The following is a 25,844-nucleotide window of genomic DNA, read 5'->3' as shown; positions in this document are numbered from 1 at the left end:
GAGAAAGCAGTCAGAAAAACAGGGGGATATGTTAACATTTTGCCCCCCCCTGAAAAAATTTCTGCGGACGCCCATGTCTGTGTGTCTGTCTCCCCCCCCCCCCACCGAGTATGGTATAACCCAGTAGGAGTATCCTAGCCTAAATGCAGGCTTCACTGTACCCCGGTGTGAGCGTCTCCCCTGAGTAAGTGGAATATCCCAGTAAAACGTGGGATGTCAAGAAGGCTCAGCTACTGGACATCTCTACAAGCCAGTGATCACCCAGATGGTCCATGAACACAAACCAAGTAGTCAATGCAGCATCTTTCAGAACCATTACCTGTGACGCTGGGCTGTGATCACCTGCTGGTGGCAACAGGACGTGGGGGTCCTCCTCCTGTCTGGTGGCGTCTGGGCCGCCCTCTTCTTCCAGGCATGGTGTAAGCTGGCCAGATCGTACCTTTGACCCTTCCACCATCTCTGACTGCACCACAGGGTCTGAAGAGCACACCAGGGCATCTTCTGCGTCTCTGCACCAGGGTACTTGGGTGGTGCAGTCAACGTCTGGAATGGACATGTGTCGCTGGGGAGATCTCTCATGAAGGTCTTCTCCAGCTACGTTTTCACTTTGCATCATTGACTTGACCTCCAGCATCTCGAGTTCATTCCACAGGGCCTCCTCCTTCAGTGACACCTGGCCTTCCTGGTGGAAAAAACATGATGAACAATATTTGCCAGAGAGAATTAAAAAAACAAGGGGTTCAATCCATGCAGTAAAAATCCATCGCTGCCAGAAGGGTAGGCACTTAAAAGCTGTTCCAGATGACATTCAAGGATGGATGTGAGGGCAAACAGGTAAACAAGGATTTAGAAGGATGCGAAATAGGGGATCAAACAGGCTGTCCGGTCTTCTTTGACCCCAAGAACGTATTAATTCCCCATCAATTGGTGCGCGTTCTACCGGGCAATGCAACCCAGGATTTCCATTTTGTTTATTATCCTCGGCAATAGAGGATATAGTTGCAGCACCCTGTGAAACTATTCAATTTTAGGAATGCAGATTATGGCCATTTAGATTATAAACGAGTGAGGTCAGGACCAGATCCAAATCCCTTTGGGAGCAGAGTCAATGGTAAGCAGAAGAAGAAGAAGGCCATTGAAGTTCCCCTCACATTCTCTTTTACAATGGGAAAAGTCAGAGAACTGGGCATAACTTAACCTCTTCGTCGCAGCGGACATTCTACTGCGGTGCTGAAAAAAGTATGCGTGCGCGGTACGGACTGCCCTTGGCCGTCCTCCGCACACGCCCACCATGACGTAGGACGGCCGGGGGCCGTCCGACGCATCGAAGAGGTTAAGAGTGCTGGAATGGCGGATGGGTAATGCTTACAGGTATCTACTAACAACCATATGAGGGATAAAACAACATCCACTCTCCTATCCAAAGCCCAGTAAAACAAACTTTAAAATGTGCTTCTGTATTGTTTCTCGTAACCTCCTTTCGAGCTGTTTGTCTCTTTCATTTATTTACAATGCTGATGTCTTGAATTTACAAACACTAATGTTCTAAAGTCCATGTTGTTCACGAGGCACAGACAGGCCCAGATGAGAAATATTCAGTAGCACTAACTATTTATTTAAATACTGGCCCAGATACGTAATAGTCTGTGGTCCTTCCCATGTTTACAAAACCGCTAATGAGCAATATTCTGTGAACCCCGTCATATTTACAGACTCTGATACTTAATTGCCCTCTCGCCATGTTACACGGATTCTGATGTCCTAGATTCCGTGGTCCTCACTTGGTCTGTGTTTACGCTTACACTGATGTTCAATATTCAGTGGCCCTCATGCTTACATTGCGTCTGATGTTCTATATCCCGTTGACCTCGCTGTGTCTGTGTTTACACTGACGCTGATGTTCAATATTCTGTGGGCCTCTTGCTTACACCAAGTCTGATGTTCTATATTCTGTGGTCCTCACTATGTCTGTGTTTACGCTTACACTGATGTTCAATATTCAGTGGCTCTCCTGCTTACATTGCGTCTGATGTTCTATATTCTTTGATTCTCGCTTTGTCTGTGTTTACGTAGATACTGATGTTCAATATTAAGTGGGCCTCATGCTTACATTGCGTCTGATGTTCTATATCCTGTGTTCCTCGCTATGTCTGTGTTTACACTGATGCTAAGGTTCAATATTCTGTCACCCACATGTTTACAACGGGTCTGATGTTCTATATTCTGTGGTCCTCACCATATCTGTGTTTACGCTGACACTGATGTTCAATATTTTATGGGGCTCTTGTTTACACCGGTTCTGATGTTCTATAGTCTGTGATCCTCACTATGTCTGTGTTTACTGATGTCCAAAATTTTTACATCGGGTCTGATGTTCTCTAGTTTGTGGTCCTCGCTACATCTGTGTTTACACTAACGCTGATGTTCAATATTTTGTGGTCCACATGATTACATCGAGTCTGAAATTCTATATTCTTTGATTCTCGCTTTGTCTGTGTTCAGGTGGATACTGATGTTCAATATTCAGTGGCCCTCATGCTTACATTGCGTCTGATGTTCTGTATCCTGTGGTCCTCGCTATGTCTGTGTTTACACTGACGCTGAGGTTCAATATTCTGTCGCCCACATGCTTACATCGGGTCTGATGTTCTATAATCTGTGGTCCTCACTATGTCTTTATTTACTCTAAAACTAATGTTCAATATTTTGTGGGCCTCTTCTTTACACCAGGTCTGTTGTTCTATATTCTGTGGTCCTCACTATGTCTGTGTTTACACTAATATTGATGTTCAATATTCTGTGGGCCTCTTGTTTACACCAAGTCTGATGTTCTATATTCTGTGGTCCTCACTATGTGTGTGTTTATACTGATACTGATGTTCAATATTCTGTCGCCCACAAGTTTACACTGAGGTTGATGTTCTATATTCTATGGCCCTAGCTATGTCTTTGTTTACACGGATACTGATGTTAAATATTCTGTATTTCTGTTGTTAACACCGGGTCTCATGTTCTATAGTCTGTGGTACTCAGTGCTTATTTTGTAAAAAATAATAAGTGCCAGGGCTCTCGTCAGAAGGCCACAGCAGCTTGCACCACACATTGCCCCTGACAGTGCTGCTAATGACAGTAAAAAACTCAACTAATAATCATCAAAGTCCTATGAATGTGACAATTAAGACTATTCCAGGACCCCAAAGCAATAAGAATGGCTTGTGCTGCAGGTAATAGTCATTTTAATGTATTTTGAATTAATAATTTACTGTTGTGATCAACTCAGACAGCGCCACCTTGTGGCAGACTGTCACTAGCGCTGGTGTTGATAATTAAGTGACGGTGCCGACCACAGAAAACCGCCGCATCAGATTAAGCACTGCAGTGGGGGTTGCAGAATACTTACCGTCAATGTTAGCGTAAGCATGACCAGGCTATAGAGTGTTCAACAACAGTGTAAATATGGTACATTGGTATCAGGATAAATATGGTTAATCAGTGTCAGTGTAATCATGGTACATTAGTATCAGTGTAAGCATGGTACATCGGCGTCAGTGTAAACATATACATCTGCGTCAGTGTAACCATGTGACATCAGTATCAGTGTAAACATGGTACATCAGTATCAGTGTAAACCTGGTACATCAGTATCGGTGTAAACATGGTACATCAGTATCAGTGTAAACATGATGAGGAGGAAGAATATTGCCCATCAGTGCCAGAGTTAACATGGAGAGGGTTACATAATACTGACCACTAGTGTCATTGTAAAAATGGTGAGACAAAACATGGAACATCAGTATCAGTGTACACTTGATGAGGCCACAGATTAATGAGTATCACTATGACTATACACTTGACGGGGGCTAACGTATATTGGACATCAGTATCTCTAAACATGGTGAGCGCATAAAATATTGAACATCGGTGTCAGCGTAAACATGGTTGAGGCCAACAAATATTTAATTTCCAAGACAGTGTAAAACTGGGTGTGTGCACACTGTCAACGTAAACATGGTCTCTTTCACAAGTTGCCCATCCGAGCCAGTGTATAAAGGGTCAGTGTCACTGAATATCACCCATAAATGCATGTATAGCAATGGTGAGCGCCACAGATTATTGTCAGTGTCAGCGTATACAAAGGCATAGTCAGGACCACAGAATATAGAATACCAAACCCAGTGTAAACATGAAGGCCACAGAATATAGACATGAGGGTAACAGAGTAGTGAACATCAGTATCAGCGTAAACACAGACATAGTAAGTACCACAGACTATAAGAACATCAGACCTGGTGTAAAAATGTGGGTGACAGAATATTGAACATCAGTAGCGATATACACACAGACATAGTGAGGACCACAGAATATAGAACATCAGACTCAGTTTAAACAAAAGGCCCACAGAATATTGAACATCAGTGATTGTGAAAACACAGGCATAGTCAGGACCACAGAATATAGAATACCAAACCCAGTGTAAACATGAAGGCCACAGAATATAGACATGAGGGTAACAGAATAGTGAACATCAGTGTCAGCGTAAACACAGACATAGTAAGTACCACAGACTATAAGAACATCAGACCTGGTGTAAAAATGTGGGTGACAGAATATTGAACATCAGTAGCGATATACACACAGACATAGTGAGGACCACAGAATATAGAACATCAGACTCAGTTTAAACAAAAGGCCCACAGAATATTGAACACCAGTGTTTGTGTAAACACAGGCATAGTCAGGACCACAGAATATAGAATACCAAACCCAGTGTAAACATGAAGGCCACAGAATATAGACATGAGGGCAACAGAATAGTGAACATCAGTGTCAGCGTAAACACAGACATAGTGAGGACCACATACTATAGAACATCAGACCTGGTGTAAAAATGTGGGTGACAGAATATTGAACATCAGTAGCGATATACACACAGACATAGTGAGGACAACAGAATATAGAACATCAGACTCAGTTTAAACAAAAGGCCCACAGAATATTGAACATCAGTGTTTGTGTAAACACAGGCATAGTCAGGACCACAGAATATAGAATACCAAACCCAGTGTAAACATGAAGGCCACAGAATATAGACATGAGGGCAACAGAATAGTGAACATCAGTGTCAGCGTAAACACAGACATAGTGAGGACCACATACTATAGAACATCAGACCTGGTGTAAAAATGTGGGTGACAGAATATTGAACATCAGTAGCGATATACACACAGACATAGTGAGGACAACAGAATATAGAACATCAGACTCAGTTTAAACAAAAGGCCCACAGAATATTGAACATCAGTGTTTGTGTAAACACAGGCATAGTCAGGACCACAGAATATAGAATACCAAACCCAGTGTAAACATGAAGGCCACAGAATATAGACATGAGGGCAACAGAATAGTGAACATCAGTGTCAGCGTAAACACAGACATAGTGAGGACCACATACTATAGAACATCAGACCTGGTGTAAAAATGTGGGTGACAGAATATTGAACAACAGTAGCGATATACACACAGACATAGTGAGGACAACAGAATATAGCCTCTTAGCAGCTATGGAACGTCCAGCTCCAGTGCTGAATGTTCCATTGCGCAGGTGAGGTTCGAACGTCCAACGGCCGACGGCAGCACTCCTGAGGTAGTGGTGCCGTCGGCCGTTGGAATAGGCGCAGCACCTAAGAGGATAGAACATCAGACTCAGTTTAAACAAAAGGCCCACAGAATATTGAACATCAGTGTTTGTGTAAACACAGGCATAGTCAGGACCACAGAATATAGAATACCAAACCCAGTGTAAACATGAAGGCCACAGAATATAGACATGAGGGCAACAGAATAGTGAACATCAGTGTCAGCGTAAACACAGACATAGTAAGTACCACAGACTATAAGAACATCAGACCTGGTGTAAAAATGTGGGTGACAGAATATTGAACAACAGTAGCGATATACACACAGACATAGTGAGGACAACAGAATATAGAACATCAGACTCAGTTTAAACAAAAGGCCCACAGAATATTGAACATCAGTGTTTGTGTAAACACAGGCATAGTCAGGACCACAGAATATAGAATACCAAACCCAGTGTAAACATGAAGGCCACAGAATATAGACATGAGGGTAACAGAATAGTGAACATCAGTGTCAGCGTAAACACAGACATAGTAAGTACCACAGACTATAAGAACATCAGACCTGGTGTAAAAATGTGGGTGACAGAATATTGAACATCAGTAGCGATATACACACAGACATAGTGAGGACCACAGAATATAGAACATCAGACTCAGTTTAAACAAAAGGCCCACAGAATATTGAACACCAGTGTTTGTGTAAACACAGGCATAGTCAGGACCACAGAATATAGAATACCAAACCCAGTGTAAACATGAAGGCCACAGAATATAGACATGAGGGCAACAGAATAGTGAACATCAGTGTCAGCGTAAACACAGACATAGTGAGGACCACATACTATAGAACATCAGACCTGGTGTAAAAATGTGGGTGACAGAATATTGAACATCAGTAGCGATATACACACAGACATAGTGAGGACAACAGAATATAGAACATCAGACTCAGTTTAAACAAAAGGCCCACAGAATATTGAACATCAGTGTTTGTGTAAACACAGGCATAGTCAGGACCACAGAATATAGAATACCAAACCCAGTGTAAACATGAAGGCCACAGAATATAGACATGAGGGCAACAGAATAGTGAACATCAGTGTCAGCGTAAACACAGACATAGTGAGGACCACATACTATAGAACATCAGACCTGGTGTAAAAATGTGGGTGACAGAATATTGAACATCAGTAGCGATATACACACAGACATAGTGAGGACAACAGAATATAGAACATCAGACTCAGTTTAAACAAAAGGCCCACAGAATATTGAACATCAGTGTTTGTGTAAACACAGGCATAGTCAGGACCACAGAATATAGAATACCAAACCCAGTGTAAACATGAAGGCCACAGAATATAGACATGAGGGCAACAGAATAGTGAACATCAGTGTCAGCGTAAACACAGACATAGTGAGGACCACATACTATAGAACATCAGGCCTGGTGTAAAAATGTGGGTGACAGAATATTGAACAACAGTAGCGATATACACACAGACATAGTGAGGACAACAGAATATAGAACATCAGACTCAGTTTAAACAAAAGGCCCACAGAATATTGAACATCAGTGTTTGTGTAAACACAGGCATAGTCAGGACCACAGAATATAGAATACCAAACCCAGTGTAAACATGAAGGCCACAGAATATAGACATGAGGGCAACAGAATAGTGAACATCAGTGTCAGCGTAAACACAGACATAGTGAGGACCACATACTATAGAACATCAGACCTGGTGTAAAAATGTGGGTGACAGAATATTGAACAACAGTAGCGATATACACACAGACATAGTGAGGACAACAGAATATAGAACATCAGACTCAGTTTAAACAAAAGGCCCACAGAATATTGAACATCAGTGTTTGTGTAAACACAGGCATAGTCAGGACCACAGAATATAGAATACCAAACCCAGTGTAAACATGAAGGCCACAGAATATAGACATGAGGGCAACAGAATAGTGAACATCAGTGTCAGCGTAAACACAGACATAGTAAGTACCACAGACTATAAGAACATCAGACCTGGTGTAAAAATGTGGGTGACAGAATATTGAACAACAGTAGCGATATACACACAGACATAGTGAGGACAACAGAATATAGAACATCAGACTCAGTTTAAACAAAAGGCCCACAGAATATTGAACATCAGTGTTTGTGTAAACACAGGCATAGTCAGGACCACAGAATATAGAATACCAAACCCAGTGTAAACATGAAGGCCACAGAATATAGACATGAGGGCAACAGAATAGTGAACATCAGTGTCAGCGTAAACACAGACATAGTAAGTACCACAGACTATAAGAACATCAGACCTGGTGTAAAAATGTGGGTGACAGAATATTGAACAACAGTAGCGATATACACACAGACATAGTGAGGACAACAGAATATAGAACATCAGTGTTTGTGTAAACACAGACATAGTGAGGACCACTGAATGTAGAAGAACAAATGACAGGGTTTTGGACGTATGTGGTAGGAATGCTGGCGCCTACAGCAAGTGTACGTCTATCTAGCTATCGTAATCATGGGACTGAGCCAACTGGAGGGGGAAGTGCCCTAAAGCCCCTGAGTTTTAGACCAGTGGTCCTACAACATTACTGAAGGCCTGCGCACATGTCTTCATTTAGCTGCAGAGTAATTACTCTATGTCATAAGTTAACACCAATGTACATGCAGTAAGCAAACATGTGTTTGAAATAACAATGAACACTGGATTTTTTGTGTTCTTCTTTAATCCTGAACGATTGCCCAGCCAACACGTGTTTCGTCTGGGAGAAGTACCCCAAGACTTCTTCAGGGCTTATGGCAATGAGAACGGAGAACAAAGATCTTTCTGCCGGTTTTATTTCCGTCCCGGCTTGTTATTAGGAGTGAGTGTTTCTTAATATATTGAAAGGGTCCGGAATAGGGACCACGGAGGAATAGGTATAGGGTCTTTACTCAAAACCAGTTATTCTTCCGTCCCGTTTCCAGGGAAGGGGTAAGTAATAAGGACCAAGTAGCGGTCCAGAAGGTTCATCGGAGAGTGGAGACAGGAGAAAGGACTGAGCTAAGACAGCAAGTGCGCTCAGAATCAAGAGCGGTCGAAGCGTCTGGGACCAGACATGTGCACAGGCCTTCAGTACCACTTAATATAGAACAACAGACCCTGTGTAAATAAGAGGGCCCCAGAAAATTGAGCATCATTATCCATGTAAGCACAGACAGCGAGAACCACAGAATATAAAACATCAAACCCAGTGTAAGTTTGTGGGCTACAGAATATTAAACGTCAGTATCTACATAAACACAGACATAGTGAGGACCACGGAATATAGAACATCAGACCCAGTGTAAACATGAGTGCCACAGAATAGTGAAAATCAGTGTCAGCGTACACACAAAGTGAGCACCAGTGCTTAATTTGAGTCAGTCATTTCCTGGTGCTCGGCCCTGCACTTAATTGTCAACACCAGTCTTTGTGACAGTCTGGCACATGGTGGCACAGTCTAACTTAGAGACGAGCACATAAACAGTTGTTTATCAGTTCAATATACATAAAAAATTACTACTAGCTGCTGCCCAAGCCATTCGTATAGCTTTAGGGGCCTAAATTAGTCCAAATTGTCACACTTGTAGGAGCGTGATGATTAGTAGTTGTGTAAGTACTGTTACTGGCAGCATTGTCAGGGGTAATGTGTGTGCATGCTGCAGTGGCCTCCTGACGAGAGTCCTGTCACTTAATCTTTTGTTTACAAATTAAGCACTGCTTTTGCTTAACCTCTTCGATGCGTCGGACAGCCCCCGGCCGTCCAATGTCACGGTGGGCGTGTGCGGAGGACGGCCGGGGGCCGTCCGAACCGCGCAGGCGTCATTTTTTTCAGCGCCGCAGCGGAATGTCCGCTGCGGCGAAGAGGTTAAACCAATAAGAACCTGACCCTATGACCCTTCTGATTCACTGGTGGCAATCAGACTAGTGTTGCTTCCATTTATAGCTGACTGAAAAAATCACCCAGCCCTTGCACCTGAATAAAGACTTCACAGTACACTAAAACATATATGTCTCGCTGATTCCAATTATACTCGTCTACCTGAAGTCCTATTTAGAAAACGTTATTACCCAGCACTCCATCATGTTTCCTGGGTCCCTTCCACAATCGAAAAACGTGCATGAAACTTTAGTCCGCTTCCGCCTTTTTCGACTACTTAAAGCTATGTTCCCCGCACTATGCAAATGTTGTATAGTACATAGGTGGCTGACGCAAGAACCAGGATCGATGTCTGGGTTCGAATCCCAGCCATGGCACTTCAACAAAAACATCATGGGATTCTGACCAAATCGATTTTTGCCCCATGCTTTAAAGTGTGTAAGGTAAAATATTTTTGCAACATTCACTATAGGGCGTCTAGTTACTGTCTCTATGACATGATCCAGCATCTGATTTTCACATCCTGATTTACTCGTGTTAGAGGGGCTTCTGCTGCAATTAAAATGTTATTTGTAAAGTGCTTTGCTGCTGCTTAGAGCTTCGTCTGCGCAACAACAATACATATACCTGGTTAATCTCATTGGTCTCCTTGTGCTCACATCACAGCTCTGACCCTGAAGTGTTAATATCAACATGGCCTAGAAGCCATGTCTCAAGTGTGTGCCCTCCCCTTTAAATCTCAGGGGTTTGAATCACCCTTCAGGAAACACAGTCCAATGCAGAGTTTGGTGGGCGGAGGAAAGGTAGACTGGGTGGCGTAAGACTTTACGTCTGCCACCATACCTTTACTTCACCCACCAAATGTAGAGTCCCCCGCCAGCCCAGTGGTGAATTCTATGGGTTTGTATGAATCGGCCTCACGGCGGTTCGTATAAAGCCATTTAAAAGTTTGGTGAGTGTCCGTCATTGGCGACGGATGCGTACACCAAACTTTGAAACGTTTTTTTCTTTTCTAAACAAAACTCCCAAAACAGGAACAACGTATGGCCCCAATATCATGGGAGTTTTTTGGCAAGGTGTAAGGGTAATTTTTATTTACTGTCTTGTGACTGACAGTAAAAAAAAAGGCATCCAACAACCCACTCTAAATCGGGCGGACAGTTGGATGGCTTACTTCCAATGGTCCAGATTCCTTCGGCCCATCAGAGGAAGGTTTATGCTGATGGAGTAAATTTTACCCCATTGGTTCAACCTGGCAGTCCACCCAACTCAAAATACGGGAGGCGTACTCAGAAAAGTCGGGCAGATCGAGAGGTTGCCGGACAGGGTACGCTGCCACAAAACTCTAAATAGGACCCATAGTCACTACAAAAATAACTTATGCCAAAACACATGCTAGTTCGTACTGTCGACCTCAGTGTCCTCACGTCACAAAGAGTCCTTTGTTCATCATCTTGATTCCAAGTGTTACCGGACTACACAAATGCTATGCAAATGCTGGCAGTATAATGTAAATTTCGCCTGCACTGTCGCTGAAGGAGACAATGGAGGGATTGTCTAAAGGTTCATTTGATACATTTTCACTGCTTGTCACTTAGCATCAGCCCACGAATGCTCCTAGCCACCCACGCAGGATATCTTCTTCCTCCTCCTCTACCGGATGTCGCGTGACATGTGACACCCTTGCTGGCTCCTACTGCACTGCTGGTGCCGCCTCACAGCGCCTCACAGAGTGCCAAATTAAATAACGTTAGAGCTGAAAAGCAGCTAGCTCTCTGGCCCAGGCGGCTTACTGCTAGTGCCTTGGCCTCTTGGCTGTCTGCCTTTATTTCCTGGTTCGGTGCCTTCCCCATCCACCTATCTGCCTGAACCCCTCCAAAGTATTGCAAAGACTACCTGAATGAGTCGAAACACAGCACGAGTCCCAGGAGGCGAGTGTACAAAGGAAGATCTGTGTGGTTAATGTACGAGAATTTGCTAAGTATCAAATATACAAACAAAGCAGTGGGAGAGCAACAAAATGGACTGTGGAACCTAATAGCAGAGAGGACGTCATTGAGTGAAAAACAAAGTGTATGTAGGCTTTAGTGGGCCATCCAGTGTAGAGAAAAAACGGTTCTGTTTACCCACTCCAGCGTCACTAACAATCTCCAACAGCAGGCCTCTGGAATGTTCCTTTGTTTGAGATTGTCTGCTTGGGTTTGAGATGTGCACTGTATGCGGACCCCATTAAGAACCATTAGTATCTCTAAATCTCACATTAGGGAAGAGACAGGGTGTTCCAAAGAGCAGTACCTCTTTCATGTACTTTGCCAAAGAGAGGTCCTTTCGATAGAGCCAGTGGAACGAAGGGTGTGTGACAAAATGTAAGGGGTTTGCAGTGGCTTAGCAGGGCCCTCAATGCTTCAGGGCAACCTCAGACACTACAAAGGCCACCATTTAGCCAAAGGCCAATAAATATCTGAGATATGGGACACTCAGGGGGTCCTCTTCACATTCTGCAGGAGGGGCTCCATCATTTTGCGTTACGCCACTGGGGCTACGATACAAGACTCAATAGCCAATTCAACAAGATGTACATTTATAATGTGTGGTGACCGGCAATTTGTGAGGTGCTAGTGGGAAGAATGACAGGATATACAGTCCAGTTAGGCAACTCAACGAGAAGCCACATATGTACCCTTCAACAGGTATTCAACATTTGTGTCAAACAGAGGAAATTACAGAGGTTAGGTTGACTGCACAAGACAGCTCGTACAATAGCCACCTTACGAAAAATAAGAGGAATTAAATTATTTTTTGCTGGTGTTTAGTGATGAAAGACTATGCAGTAACTACCATGAGGTGAGAACTGGAAAGGCAACAAGGCGCACTGAAGAAAGATTATCAAGTAACTACGATGAGGCGAGAGAAGGAGAAGCTGCACAGTGAGCGGAAGAAAGACTAGGAAGTAGCTACAATGAGGCAGGAGCTGGAGAAGCAGCACAGCGCTCTGAAGAAAGAGTATGAAGAAACTACATAGTGCACTGAAGAAATGAGGTGAGAGCTGGAAAAGCAACATGGTGTGTTGAAGAAAGACAATGAAGTAAGTATGATGAGGTTAGAGCTGAAGAAGCAGCACCGAGCACTGAAGAAAGACTATGAAGTAACTATGATGAGGCGAGAGCTGAAAAAGCAACATGGTGTGCTGAAGACTATGAAGTAACTATGATGAGGCGAGAGCTGTAGAAGCAAAATGGTGTGTTGAAGAAAGACTATGAAGTACCTATGATGAGGCGAGAGCTGAAGAAGCAGCACCGAGCACTAAAGAAAGACTATGAAGTAACTATGATGAGGCGAGAGCTGAAGAAGCAACATGGTCTGTTGAAGAAATACTATGAAGTAACTACGAGGAGGCGAGTGCTGCAGAAGCAGCATGGCACACTGAAGAAAGACTATGAAGTAACAATGATGAGGTGAGAGCTGGAGAAGCAACACAGTGTGCTGAAGAAATACTATCAAGTCTATTCAAAGGCATTTGTTAAGCGCACATATCATGATAGGGTCTCATGGCACTAGCGAGGACTCAATGAAAACTGACAGTCGGAAATGCAGAGTTAAAGATGATCAAAAAGCCACGTTTTTAATTCCCTAAGAAAGGACTTATGATGCGTGATGGCGGGGAGATGGGACAGTAGCTTATTCCAGAAGACAGGAGCGAGAAAGGAGAAAGATTGGCCGACATTTCTTGTGGTACGGACTCTGCGATGAGTGAGAAGACGAAGAACTAGATCTCAGTGTCCTACTATGTTGATACCAGACAAGTTTCTTGGCCAGGTAACTTGGCCCGGCTCCATAAATACTCTTATGCACTAGACAGAGTATTTTAAAACAACGTTTCTTGATAGGGAGCAAGTGGAGGATCTCAGACTGGGCGCAGAAGGAGCTCTTGCGGTGAGGTTTAATATCAGTCTGGCTGCGGTATTTTGCAAGACTTGACGTTTAGAGTGGAGTTCTTTGTTTAAGGAGGCCAACAGGGCATTGCCGTAGTCAATGCGACTCATTATGAGTTCCTGGACCAGTGGTTTCCTGGATTCAATACAAATCCATTGAAAGATTTTGCGTAGTTTACGCAATAAGCCATAGCAAATGCCAATTACCTGGTTGACATGGTTTTTCATCGACAACTGAGTGTCCATGATCACGCCAAGATTACGCACCACTGATTTGGGGGATGGACACGGGCCCAGTTTCTGTGGCCACCAATCACTAGACCAGTGCCCATCTGCCTTGCCAAAGAGGATGACCTCAGTCTTGCTTCCGTGTAGTTGGAGGTGATTGTTACACATCCAATTATCAACATGGATCATACGGTTTTTAAACAGGGCCGTTATGTTAAGGGGTCGGGCCTCAGGTGATTAATAACTGTGTGTCGTCGGCATACAACACCACATCAAAGCCGTAGGACCTGATCACCCTGGCCAAAGATGTCACATACAGGTTTAAAAGCATGGAACTAAGGATAGAGCCCTGAGGAACTCCCATGGTTACCGCCCGACCAGGGTGCCTATTTGTACTGAAGTTGATCGGTTCATTAGATAATTTTTCAACTATTCTAGAGCCTTGCCCCTGACACACACCTCCCAGAGCCGCTGCTCTAAAATGCTGTGGAAGATGGCGTTAAAGGCGGCTGACAAATCCAACAGAATGAGCATGGCTGACTGCCTTTCATCCAAGGCTAGACTGATCTTATCCACAATCTCCAACAGCAAGGTTTCGGTGCTGTGAGCAGTCCATAGATCTCCAAATAGGTGGCAAGCTGCTTGTTGACCAGGTGTTCCAGTTCCTTCCCAAAATAAGGCAGCAATGAGATAGGACAATAGTTGCTGGGTATTTTAGGATCAGCTGAGGGTTTTTGATTGATGATGGGCTTGACTAAAGCTGCCTTCCATCTGACCGGGATCTTTGCTTGGGCTGCTGACATGTTCAATAGATCTGTACGTTTATCCATAAGCAAAGGGGCAAAGATTGGGAGGAAGCGGGGCAGAGGCGGATCAGCTGGCGAACCTGATTTAATCCAGGCCAGGGCAGTTGAGACTTCATCTGACGTGAATATGGTAAATTCCAGTAGTAGAGGGATGTTAAAATCAGGGTTTCTGACTGGACTATTGTCAAGGTTACTAGTATCAGCAGTAGGAAAAGAACTATGAATGGAATTGATCTTTCCATCAAAGAAAGTTGACAATGTGTCAACCCATTCTTGAGACGGTATATTGTCGTGCTGGTCAGATAAAGAAGTAGTAATCTCCTTTAGTATTTTATGGAGTTCCTCATTGGAGTTGGCCGCTCGATTGATCCTTCAATAAAATACAGTTTTGTGACTAGTCTAATGTTATTTAAATAGCTGCGATGGATCTGTTTGTATTTTTGGCGGTTTTCACTGGTCTTGGTTTTTCTCCGTATGCGTTCAGCATACCTACTGGACATTTTGGCAGCTTTCAGATCTTCTATAAACCAGGGTGACGCCCTGGGCCTGTTCTTAACCCTTGACAGAGGTGCAATGATGTTCAAGGCCAAGGTGATTGCATCCTCTAAATCTGTTACTGCAAGGTCAATGTTCTCAGTATGGACTGGGGGGGGAGGGTGGGGGGGGTTTAAAATGCGCTACGAAAGAGAATTGAGTGACTTTACGCCATGGTCTTCTCCATGTAGGTTCACTACTGGGGAAAATAATTTTAGTGTCTATAGGTAATGTAAATTCTAGCAAGGCGTGATCTGTCCAGAGCAGTGGGGGAGGGGATTCAACTTTTACAATGGTTGAGTTTGTAAAAAGATGGTCTTGAGTATGGCCGGCCAGATTAGTGGGGCCCACCACCATCTGGGCTAGCCCCAGTGTATTCAAATTCGTCACCAGTTGACTTGTATCTGGGTCTGATATCAGCTCAGCTCAGCATGATAATTACAATCTCCAATTAGGAGAAAGTTGTATGAGGTTTAAAAAAAGGGAGCAATTGTCTCTACTAAATGGTTTAAAAACGTGGTTTTAAAACCTGTGAAGTAACTAAAATGAGGCGAGAGCTGGAGAAGCAGCACGGAGCCCTGAAGAAAGACTATGAAGTAACCACAATGAGGTGAGAGTTAGAGAAGACGTGTGATGCACTTCACAATAACTGTGACACTTTCACATACGCAACATTCTTACTATGGAATATTACAGACAGGTGGGAAAATAACAAGCTTCTTAACACAGAGTTAACATGAGCTGTGTTCCTGTCCTTTTAACCAAAATATGAAGGCCCAGCTTGAGGCAGGACTCAGTAACAGTAGGTCCTTGTCTACCATAATCCCAAAAACCTGCTGCAACGAGGCTAAAATTCCCCAGGTCACTAACACTTGAATCCATTATTGATTCCTCTTTGTGGCATTCAGATTGAAGCTCATCATCTGATTAGCTGCTTGTAACTGGCAGGGCAGCGGTGTCTGTCCAACCTTTACATCGTCTCTCCGTCAGTCTCAGCCACATAGCAGAAGCTAAAGTCTTAAAATATCTGCCACGAAGGCGTGAAGAGATTGAGGCCGTACACTAGTTAGCTTTTAGGTCTGGCTTGATTGGCAGCAGAGCTATCAAACAGACATACCATTACCAATTCTTAAAATGATACATAGAGTGGGATTTGGCTCCCCCACAGGAGTATTTCTTTCTCACCTCATACTCTTGGTGGTTTGGTGTATTATTCTGCCTTCAAGGGAGAGATCCCATTATAATACAAGAGGGACTATTATCTGAAAAGTACATTAAATCATCATGCTGTCTGTCACATTCTTCTTCTCCCAAATTCACTGTGCACCTAAAGCAATGCTTGTTTTTCTAATTTTTCACCAGCTCTGGAAAAGTCAATAGGGCAGGCTTTGGTGCGATAAACAGCATTCCAGCACGCAAGGCATATAAACAGCATTTGTGAATGCCAGTGTTTGCACACAATGGTACATTAAAGCCAGACCTCTTTGTTTTTCCAATGCTTGTTTATAAAGTGTGCACTTTGAACTAAAAACCCTTTACGTGCTCCCAAGTTTTACATTCAAAGAAAAGAAAGCACAGTGAGGTAAAATAGCTCCAGCCGATTCACTCAATTCTGTCAAGGGGAGAAGCTGGGATTCGGGGCCATGTGTACAAAACTATCAGTTTTCATTTGCTAAATAATAAATCCTAAGAAATCGCTATTTAGGAAATGCAAAATGGAATGTACAAAAATTACAATTTCCTAATAGCGATTCATTCAGATGCGCAATCGCTATTAGGAAATTGCTATTTAGGAAATGATAAACCATTCGGTCATATAAGCCACGGGGCCCAAAGGTATGAATGGTTTTGCATTTCCAAATTTGCGATTTCCTATTTGGAAATTGTAAATCAGGAAATGCAAAACTAAGGGAGCCTATGGGCGTAAGAGGCCCCCTTGATTCACCCCAAAAACGTGGTGCTCATGCAGCACACTGCGAGGCATGCAGTAGTCGAGTATGCTGTGGAAGCCTCCGCCCATATTTTTGATTGGCTGGGGTCATTGTCCTTGGTAAATGCTGGCTTTCGATTGATAATGAGGCTTGTTAGTTCCTCCTTGTTACCGCCCTGTCACCATTTGTTACCTCCCATGAGGACTGGATCTTTCACTTGTGGCGTTACACGGTCTCCTTCATAAGTCGGTAAGCACAATTTTTTTTCTTTATTTGCAGCGCGGTCCACTATCACTTTAGGGGCCGTGGTTGTTTATTTATTTCATTATTTTGCCGCACGAAAGGGAGCGTTTCTACTCATGAATCTAACAAGCATTTGCAATGTAATAGGTCTCGCATTTACGCAGGTTTGAGCTATTGAGGTTGCAAATAACAATGCCCTTTATTTTTGTTTTTAAAACATAAATAAACGGCATTGTCATTTACAATGCCTATAGCTTAAACTCGCGTAAATGCAAGACTTATTGCATTGCAAATGCTTGTTCTAATTTGCCCATGGTTACCATCAACTTGGATCCGATGTCATTAGCATTTCCTAAATGCCCTTTTCACATTTAGGAAATGCTTTGTACATGTGCTTAGGAAATCATAAATAGGAAATCCTTATTTGCGATTTCCTTTTTAGGGAATCACAAAATGTGCTTTCTACCAGATAGAAATCCTATTTTGCAACCACCTTTAGGCATTTAGGCTAATGCAGGGGCATTGCACATATCCTATTTAAGAGAGACAAAACATTTCTGACACTCTGGGGTCCATTCAAATTTGTTCTTAAGTTTTAACAGTTGTCTGATTTCATATATGTTTTGGTGGAATGATCGTCGCCATTCTTATGAAGAATACACGTAGGCTGGAATTCAAAGTACGAGGTTTATTCTTCAAGTAGAAACAGCACACAAGGAGCGGCGGACAGCGTGAGTAGAACACAGCGCATCAACGTCTCAACAGCTCTTCTAAACTGACAGGCTATCAGCTGGAATTCTAGAATACCAGCTGATACTTCATAACACAGAATTGTGCACGGGGGTACGGGCGCCTGGAGGGAAGGGAGGGAACATTCTGGAATGGAAATAATTTACAACACAATCCTAACTAGTCTTGTGACCCCAAAAAACACAAGCCCTTTCCTACTATACGAGTTATTTCCAGTCCACGGAGTGGTGCCTGAGACAACAGCAAAGGCAACCTTAATCAACTTGAATTAACATCAATTAACTTCTAGATGGCCTTCCATTCCGAGCGCTGGAGCTCAATGATTTGTAGATCGATCTCAGTTCCCACTGCCCATCTCACACTACAACCCAGCAGTCAGGAACAACGGATGCTTTTGATGGAACTATGATTACGCCCCCTGGGTGGATCCCAAAACTGTTTTACCTACCGCGGAGCCCAGCAACCTTTGCCAATGCCCGGTGGAGCTGTCCTAAACAGTTATAGAGGAGTCTGGCCCCTTGGTCGTCACCTACCCAGAGGTTATCTGACATTTTTTTTCCTCGTCTCCCCGTTTGTGTCTCCTTCTCTCCCCCTTTGATTGAACGATGACGACGCCCCCTGGGCAGATACCAAAACTGTTTGTACCCACCGCGGAGACCGAGCAACCTTGGCCGATGTCCAGTGGAGCTGTCCATTGCAGCTATAGAGGAGTCTGGCCCCTTGGCCATCACCTACCCAGCCCGTCATCTGACATTGTTTTTTCCTCATCTCCCTGTCTGTGTCTCTTTCCCTCCCCATTCAATGAAACTATCACGATGCCCCCGTGGGCGGATACCAAAGCTGTTCTTATCTACATCGGAGCCAAAGCAACCTTGGCCGATGCCAAGTGGAGCTGTCCTACACAGCTATAGAGGAGTCTGGCCCCCTTGGCCGTCACCTACCCAGCGGGTCATCTGACATTGTTTTCCTCGTTTCCCCGTTCGTGTCTCCTTCCCTCCCCCTCTGATTTTTTTATTCAAACTGATGTAACTATGTATCCTGTAACTAGCTGATCCTCATGTAAAGCGCTCTGATACCTCTGGGTCTAGCCAGCGCTATATAAAACTTTGCAAATAAATACATTTTAAAAATGAATGAATGTAAGCACAAGACGATGACAACTCGTTGCAAGAGTTAGGCAAAATGATACTTGGTGGGTGGCCAGACAAAAAAAGGTCTGCAAGGAACTCTGAACCTATTGGGAACTCAGAAATGAACTGACATTAGAAGGTGGACTAGTTTTAAGACAAGGCAAAGTGGTACCCTCTGAAGCCTTAAGAAATAGAATCTTACAGATTTGCCACAAAGGGCACTTGGGAATCAACAAAAGTAAAGGCAGGGTCAAGTTGTGGTATTGGTGGCCTGGGTGTGACATTGCCATTGAAAGGAAGGTGAGGCATTGTATGCAATAACTCAGACAAGTTACAGGTGCCTTTCAGGCCCATGTTACACCCCTTTTCCAGCCCGAATATGCCCTGGGAGAGAATAGGCATTGATATAGTAGTACCCATAAGAGAACATGATGAACAGGTGCACATTGTGGTGGTGGATAATTTCTCTAAGTGGCCCGAAGTAGGTATACTCGACAAAACTGTCAGGCAGCATCATGAAATTCCTCGACAAGATTTTTACAAGGGAGGGTTTACCCAAGTTCATCCTAAGTGACAATGGGCCTCAGTTCTTTTCTGAAAACTTCAAAAGGTATATTGTAAGCAATGGAATTACTCACAAAACCACCTCAGTGTACCACCCTGACTGCAACGGTGCGGTAGAACGGTTCAACTGAGTCATCAATGGTATAGTGCAGTTGGCAAACAATAATGGTTTAGCCTGGAAAAATGAATTGTTTAAATGGTGTGGGGTTACAGAGTGAGCCCAAATGAATGCACAGGCTCTAGTCCTGTAATGAGAGGAAGAACGCCTATGTGTTAAGATAATGTTGGATGGGTGGAGACAGCCAAAAGGGCTGTATGGTCCCCTGAGACTGTGAAAGAGAACTTGTTACGTTCACAGGAAATTAGCAATGAACATCACGATTCAAAACACAAATGCAAACCAGTGTCCCTTGAAGTTGGCGATATGGTTAGAGACAAGCGTAATGGGTTCATAGAAAAAGGGCAGAGTTGCTACACCCAACCCCTAGAGGTAAAGGAAATATTTTGCAATTCAGCATTGCTAAGTGACGGTAAGGTCAGGCACTTTTCTGCACTCTCTATGGGTAAGAAAAAGAAAGGTGTAATGTCTGACCGAAACAATGTAGACTCTCCGCCATTTCATATGGACGATTGTGTACCGTACATGTAAAGATGAGTATGGGAGGAGTGTTCGATTATGATTCTGACATAGAAAACACGGGGATGACCAACCTCATGCTGTTGATGTTGCACCTGCTGAGGTGCAAGAAGAAATCCCAGAAGAGAGTACTGCGAACAATGATACCGATCTGAGGGAGGCTCGGAGTCAAGCCACCACTAGTCAACCTGTGACACGCCTTTGGTACACCATACCAATAGTGAAATCAGCACAACTAGGTTCCTGACGTGCAATAGCTAAACCTTGTTGAAGGATTTCGAATGTTATTAGCAATGTGTTACTGCGTACAACGGTCACATTTGCATTCACCCCTTGCAATGTTATACTGTTATAACCACTAATCATCTGGTTTTTTTTGCAGGCATCCCCTTTTCCCTCTCTTTCCTCTTTCACCCTCCCCCTTTCCCCTCTTTCTCTCCCTCAAGAAGGAGATGTGAAGTAATGTATTTCCATTCCAGAATGTTCCCTCCCCTCCCTCCGGGCACCTGTACCCCCTTGCGCACCATCCTGTGTTATGACGTATCAGCTGGCATTCTAGAATGCCAGATGACAGCCTGTCAGTTTGGAAGAGCCGTTGAGGCGTTGACGCGCTGTGTTCTGCTACGCTGTCCGCCGCTCCCGGTGTGCTGTTTCTACTTGAAGAATAAACCTCATACTTTGAATTCATGCCTACGTGTATTCTTCATAAGAGATGGTGGAAAGAGAGGTGGCGGACTGTTACTATTTGAGGTTGGCTGGATGTGCAGCACTCTGTGGGGCGCGTGCCACCCCTAACTCTCACCTGCGTCTCGGCGGCTGACGGGGCGCCCCTGACCACCCCCGCCTCGGGCTTCGAGGAAATGCTGAAGTAGGAAAACTCCTCCTGGCGGTGCCCTCCAGGAGCCTCGGAGCGGTCTTCGGCGTTCTCCTCCATCATGGTCTTCCTCTCACGGTAAACGTCACAGCCCTGTCAGGGGACACAGAGGTGAAAGGTCAAGCACATACTGAGTGAGGCGCATCGGCAGAGCAGTGTGTGTTCAGTGCTATATAACAAGGCGCAATGCATGACGGGAGGTCCACCTATGGGCTGTGCGTCGGCCCAGTGCTGGAACAGCAGGGGGGACTCACACCAGGGCTGAGGTACATCAGAGGAGAGTACATGCCTCAAAGTATGGATCTAGCTTGGCCTACATAGAATGTCACTAGACAGGTCCAGGCTGAGGTGCACCAGCAGAGCTGTGTGTGTTTCAGTACTGGATGACAGAGGTTGTTGTAGTGGACTGGTGTGGGGCTTAAGGGAATGTTGTACATGTCATCTGGATGATGTTGAATGTATGGCGATGTTGGACGCAGTGGAAGGTTGTGGTTCCCTTATTTCCGAAGAGGACTGGAGTAAAGCTTCTCTGGAAGATTTAGTTCTAACTAAAGTTTTGAACTGCTGTAAAAATGGTTGGCCAAAGGTGAGAAATCTTTCTGGGGATTTAAAGAATTTTGCTTTGGTTGCGGATGAGCTTTCTGTAAAGGATGATGTTGTTCTTAGAGGGGATAGATTTGTGCCCCCGTCTAAATTGAGGAAAGTAATTGTTAAGATGGGTCATGAAGGCCACCTTGGTGTTACCAAAACTTGTATGAAAATTAGACGACATTATTGGTGGCCGGGGTTGGAAGCTCAAGTTAGAGGTCTTATTGATGGTTGTGAAGAGTGCTTGCTCTCTGATAAGCACTGGAAGATTCCGAAGTTGTCACTTCATCCCTCTGAATTTCCTGAGCAAGCTTGGGTTAAGGTGGGGCTGGATTTTTCCGGGCCATATTTAATTCTCCCTGAGGTGTGTAGGTATTTGATTCTGGCTGTTGACTATCATCCTAAATGGATGTATTATAAGTTTGTTGACGTGCCGAATACTGAGAATACAATCTTGTTTTTAAAGAAATTATTTTTGGTTGAAGGGGCTCCTAGGTGTTTAGTCACTGATAACAGGACACATTTTGTGTCGGAGCGGATGTGTTCATTTTTGGGGTCACTGGATATTAAACATCTGAAAGTTGCTAAGTACTCCCCCGCATCTAATGGTTTGGTGGAACGTGGTAATAAGATTCTTAAAGAAGGGATTCAGACGGTTGTGGCTTCTGGTTTGGATGTCAGTTCGTTTTTGGAAGAGAAAGTTTGGAGTTACAATGTGTCTCCGTTTTGCACCACTGGGGTAACTCCCTTTGAGTTACTTAGGGGAAGAAAAGTTAATTCCTTACTTCTTCCTTCTTGGTTGGTTGGTAAGAATGATGTGAAAGTGCAGGCTTCTTGTGTGTTGGAGAAGGTGGAGCGTAGTCAGGCTCTGATGAAAAAACGTTTTGACGGTAAAGGGTCAGTGGATGATGTTGATATTTCTGTTGGTAATTGGGTGTTATGCAAAAAACCCTTTAACGTTAAGAAAGGTGAGTCTCATTTTTATGATCCAATTCAGGTTTGTAAGGTTAGTAAAGGGGCTGTTTTCCTCAACGGTAGAGGTTGGTGGAATAAGAGATTTGGAATGGACTTTTTGGTTGCAGGATCAGAGTGGAGGTAATGTAGTCGTAGCTCCTGCTTCCAGTGTTAATGGCAGTGCATTTGTTGTATCACCTTCCAATGTCGCTGTCCCGGTGGAAAGGAATGTTGTGGGGGCCAGGTCTGTTAGAAGCGGGCGCACCATTAGATTACCTGCTAGGTTTTGGGATTTTGTTACTTATTGAACTTTATTTGTTGCTTTTAGCTTATGTATTGGGTTTTTTTATATAAAGGGGGAGGTGTTGTAGTGGACTGGTGTTTTATGGGGCTTAAGGGGATGTTGTACATGTCATCTTATTTGGAATGTACTTGGTTGGAATGTAATGATGTTCTTGGAGTGTGTGTTCCCGTGGATTTGATCAGCTGTTGGTGATCGTGATCCGAGAGAACACACTGCTCCGCACCGTGGCTTAAGAAACCCGTTTACTGAATAAAGAAGAAATCACTCTTAATTCTACCTATGACTTCGTGGAGTTTCTTCCATTAACAGATATGTGGCAGGACTGAGTGGTATTGGTGGAGCTGTGAGGGGCATATAGAGACGAGGTGTGAAGGAGACAGGTGAGCGCCTCCTCTGTGCAGGTCGGAACCAAGGCGCTATATATGAGGATTGAGGTGCACAGGTGGAGCCACATCAGGTGAACTTAAACAGATGCAACGGGTGGTGCTGCTGGCACATTGAGGTGTATCGGGAAGAGGAGTGGTGCAATAGCCAGGGTGGCTGACTCCGGAACACGGGGTTCGCAGTTCGATCGCTGGCGGCAGGTTAGCCCAGCACCATGTGACTCTGCGCAATAGCTCGCTTAATCTTCCCGACAGCCCCCAGCGCTGGGACCCTTTGCTGTACAACGGCTGGTATTATTATTATTATTATTATTATCGGCAGAGCTGTATGATAGACCCACAATATCCACTGTGTGGTGCAGTAACAGAATGAGTGAATGTCGCAGGACTGAAATAGTATGGGATGCTGCAGGTTAGAATTGAGGTACACTGGCAGAGCTGTGTGCAAAGCCCAGGACATGAAACTTTCACCAAATGCCAATTCACTTGGATTCACTCTGGACACCCGTCTCCGCCTGAAGGAACAAAGTGCCAAATAACAAAGACAGCCTGGCGCCAGCTCTCACTTCTAAATAAAGTAAAGCCATTTTTCCTAGAAAGCAACATCAGAAGCAACGTCAGAACTACTTTTCAAACCCTCGGCCTCTCGCATCTGGAAGGTGGTAGCTCCCTGCTCCATTGCATCCCAGGCTTCAAAGTGACATCCCTTGGGGGTAACCCACACAGAAGAAATATGATCACATCACCCCCATCCTGATGGAACTCCATTGGCTCCTGCTGCAGACCCGCACCATCTTTAAAACAATCCCTGGCTATGCCACTTGGTCTTTCTAATGAATGTAAGTGCCTTTGGTGTCATGATGGAATTTGGCACTTAAAAAGTCATCATACTTGCACTCTGTCACTCATCTTTGCACCCATGCATCCATTCATCCATCCACTAACTCATTCTTGCATTCCCCCTTTGACTCGTATCCACCACCCTACCCATCACAGAAGCTGCCTCTAAATTTAGAACCTCTATGGAGGCAGTATCAAATTGAATGGTGCGAAACTACCTAAAACTGAATGGGGAGAAGACGGAGGTTCTCATCTTTGGGGGAAGCCACTACATCTGGTCAGGAGACTGGTGGCCACCATACCTGTTACCTGAGGCACGCAAGCAGTCAACTGTGGCCCTGGTGTCATCCAGGTTAGATTACTGCAATGTGCTGTATGGAGGCATCAATAAGAAATCCCTCCATCGCCTTCAAACTGTTCAAAATGCTGCAGCTAGGATGGTCCTAAACTTACCTAGGCTTTCATCGGTAACCCAGGCCGGGAAGGATCTCCACTGGCTTCCTATACAAGCCAGGATCTCCTTTAAGATCATTTGTCTTACACACAAAGCTTTGTTTGGTGCTGGTTCGGAAGGCATAAAAACCCTCATCAGCCCCTACATACCTAATGGAACACTTCGGTCCTCCTCGAAGAATCTTCTTGCTGTCCCCAGATTTAAAAAGTCTAGATGGGGTGGCCGAGCCTTCTCTACCATTGCCCCGAAACTATGGAATGTCTAGCCAACCCTCCCTGTCGATTTTTCGGAAACTCCTGAAGACTTGGCTCTTTTCTCAGGCTTACTAACCTACTACTTGTTTTATCTGCTTTCTTGCCCTTATCTCTGTGTAGCTATGCGCCTTGATGCCCCTCCGGGCTAAGTTTGCGCAATATAAGTCTTATTCCATTCCATTCCACCCAGCCTTAATTGTAACATTTCATTATAAACAATCACGCCTATAACTTTATCGTTGGCTTGCCACCATGACCTACTGCGTTGGTTTGTTAGCCTCCCCACATGGCAACCATCAGGTATACCATAATCAAACTACAAATATATACAATGCACACTTGTCAAAACACTACAAAACACTACAAAATCCCAACTAATAGAGCCTACTAGGTATTACCGTAGTGCAAATTGTCTGTCCCCATAGTTTGTTCCAACACCAAAGCTCTTGCCTGCTACAGTGATCTGCGAGATTCCAAATAACAAAATACCTAACAAAATACCTACCTACAGGCTATAGCACAGTGTAATAACAATCCACACTTAAAAACCTTTTGCCTTTAACACATGTATTTTGCAATAAGTAAGGCATACTTTGTATAAAAACAGAGTGCATGTAAAGACTCTGACAACTTTTCTCAGTGAACGTATAAGACCTCTATCCTTTATGATTGGTTTTTTGATATAACAAACACAACCCCATTATACTGAGCGGAAGCGTTCCACGAGGCACCCATCCAGCATACAGTCATAACAGCACAAATGGATACAAAATTACATTTGGCAAAGAAAAATACTATCTCTCCTAAAAGAGCCTTACGAGGACCACCGTGGTTCATATCTTCTATCCCCAAAGTTAGTTTAG

At 44.1% G+C, this 25,844-nt stretch overlaps 1 protein-coding gene across 2 annotated transcripts in view; it reads right to left on the bottom strand.

Moving 5' to 3' along the window:
• The window catches only part of GPSM3 (G protein signaling modulator 3), a 165,647-nt gene that overhangs the window by 20,037 nt on the left and 119,766 nt on the right, over window positions 1–25,844 (bottom strand). For both annotated transcript variants that reach the window (XM_086924522.1, XM_086924523.1), the window contains exons 2-3: window positions 21,133–21,297; window positions 320–682 (exon numbers count right to left, since the gene is read on the bottom strand). In XM_086924522.1, the coding sequence (XP_086780648.1) occupies window positions 320–682; window positions 21,133–21,267 (498 nt within the window). In that variant the 5' untranslated portion in view covers window positions 21,268–21,297. The remainder of the gene's footprint in view (window positions 1–319; window positions 683–21,132; window positions 21,298–25,844) is intronic.

This window comes from Lissotriton vulgaris, chromosome 5 (genome assembly GCF_964263255.1).
Source record: "Lissotriton vulgaris chromosome 5, aLisVul1.2, whole genome shotgun sequence".
NCBI classification, from domain to species: domain Eukaryota; kingdom Metazoa; phylum Chordata; class Amphibia; order Caudata; family Salamandridae; genus Lissotriton; species Lissotriton vulgaris.
Note: the sequence above shows the minus strand (reverse complement) of the source record. Positions and strands in the feature narration are given on the sequence as shown.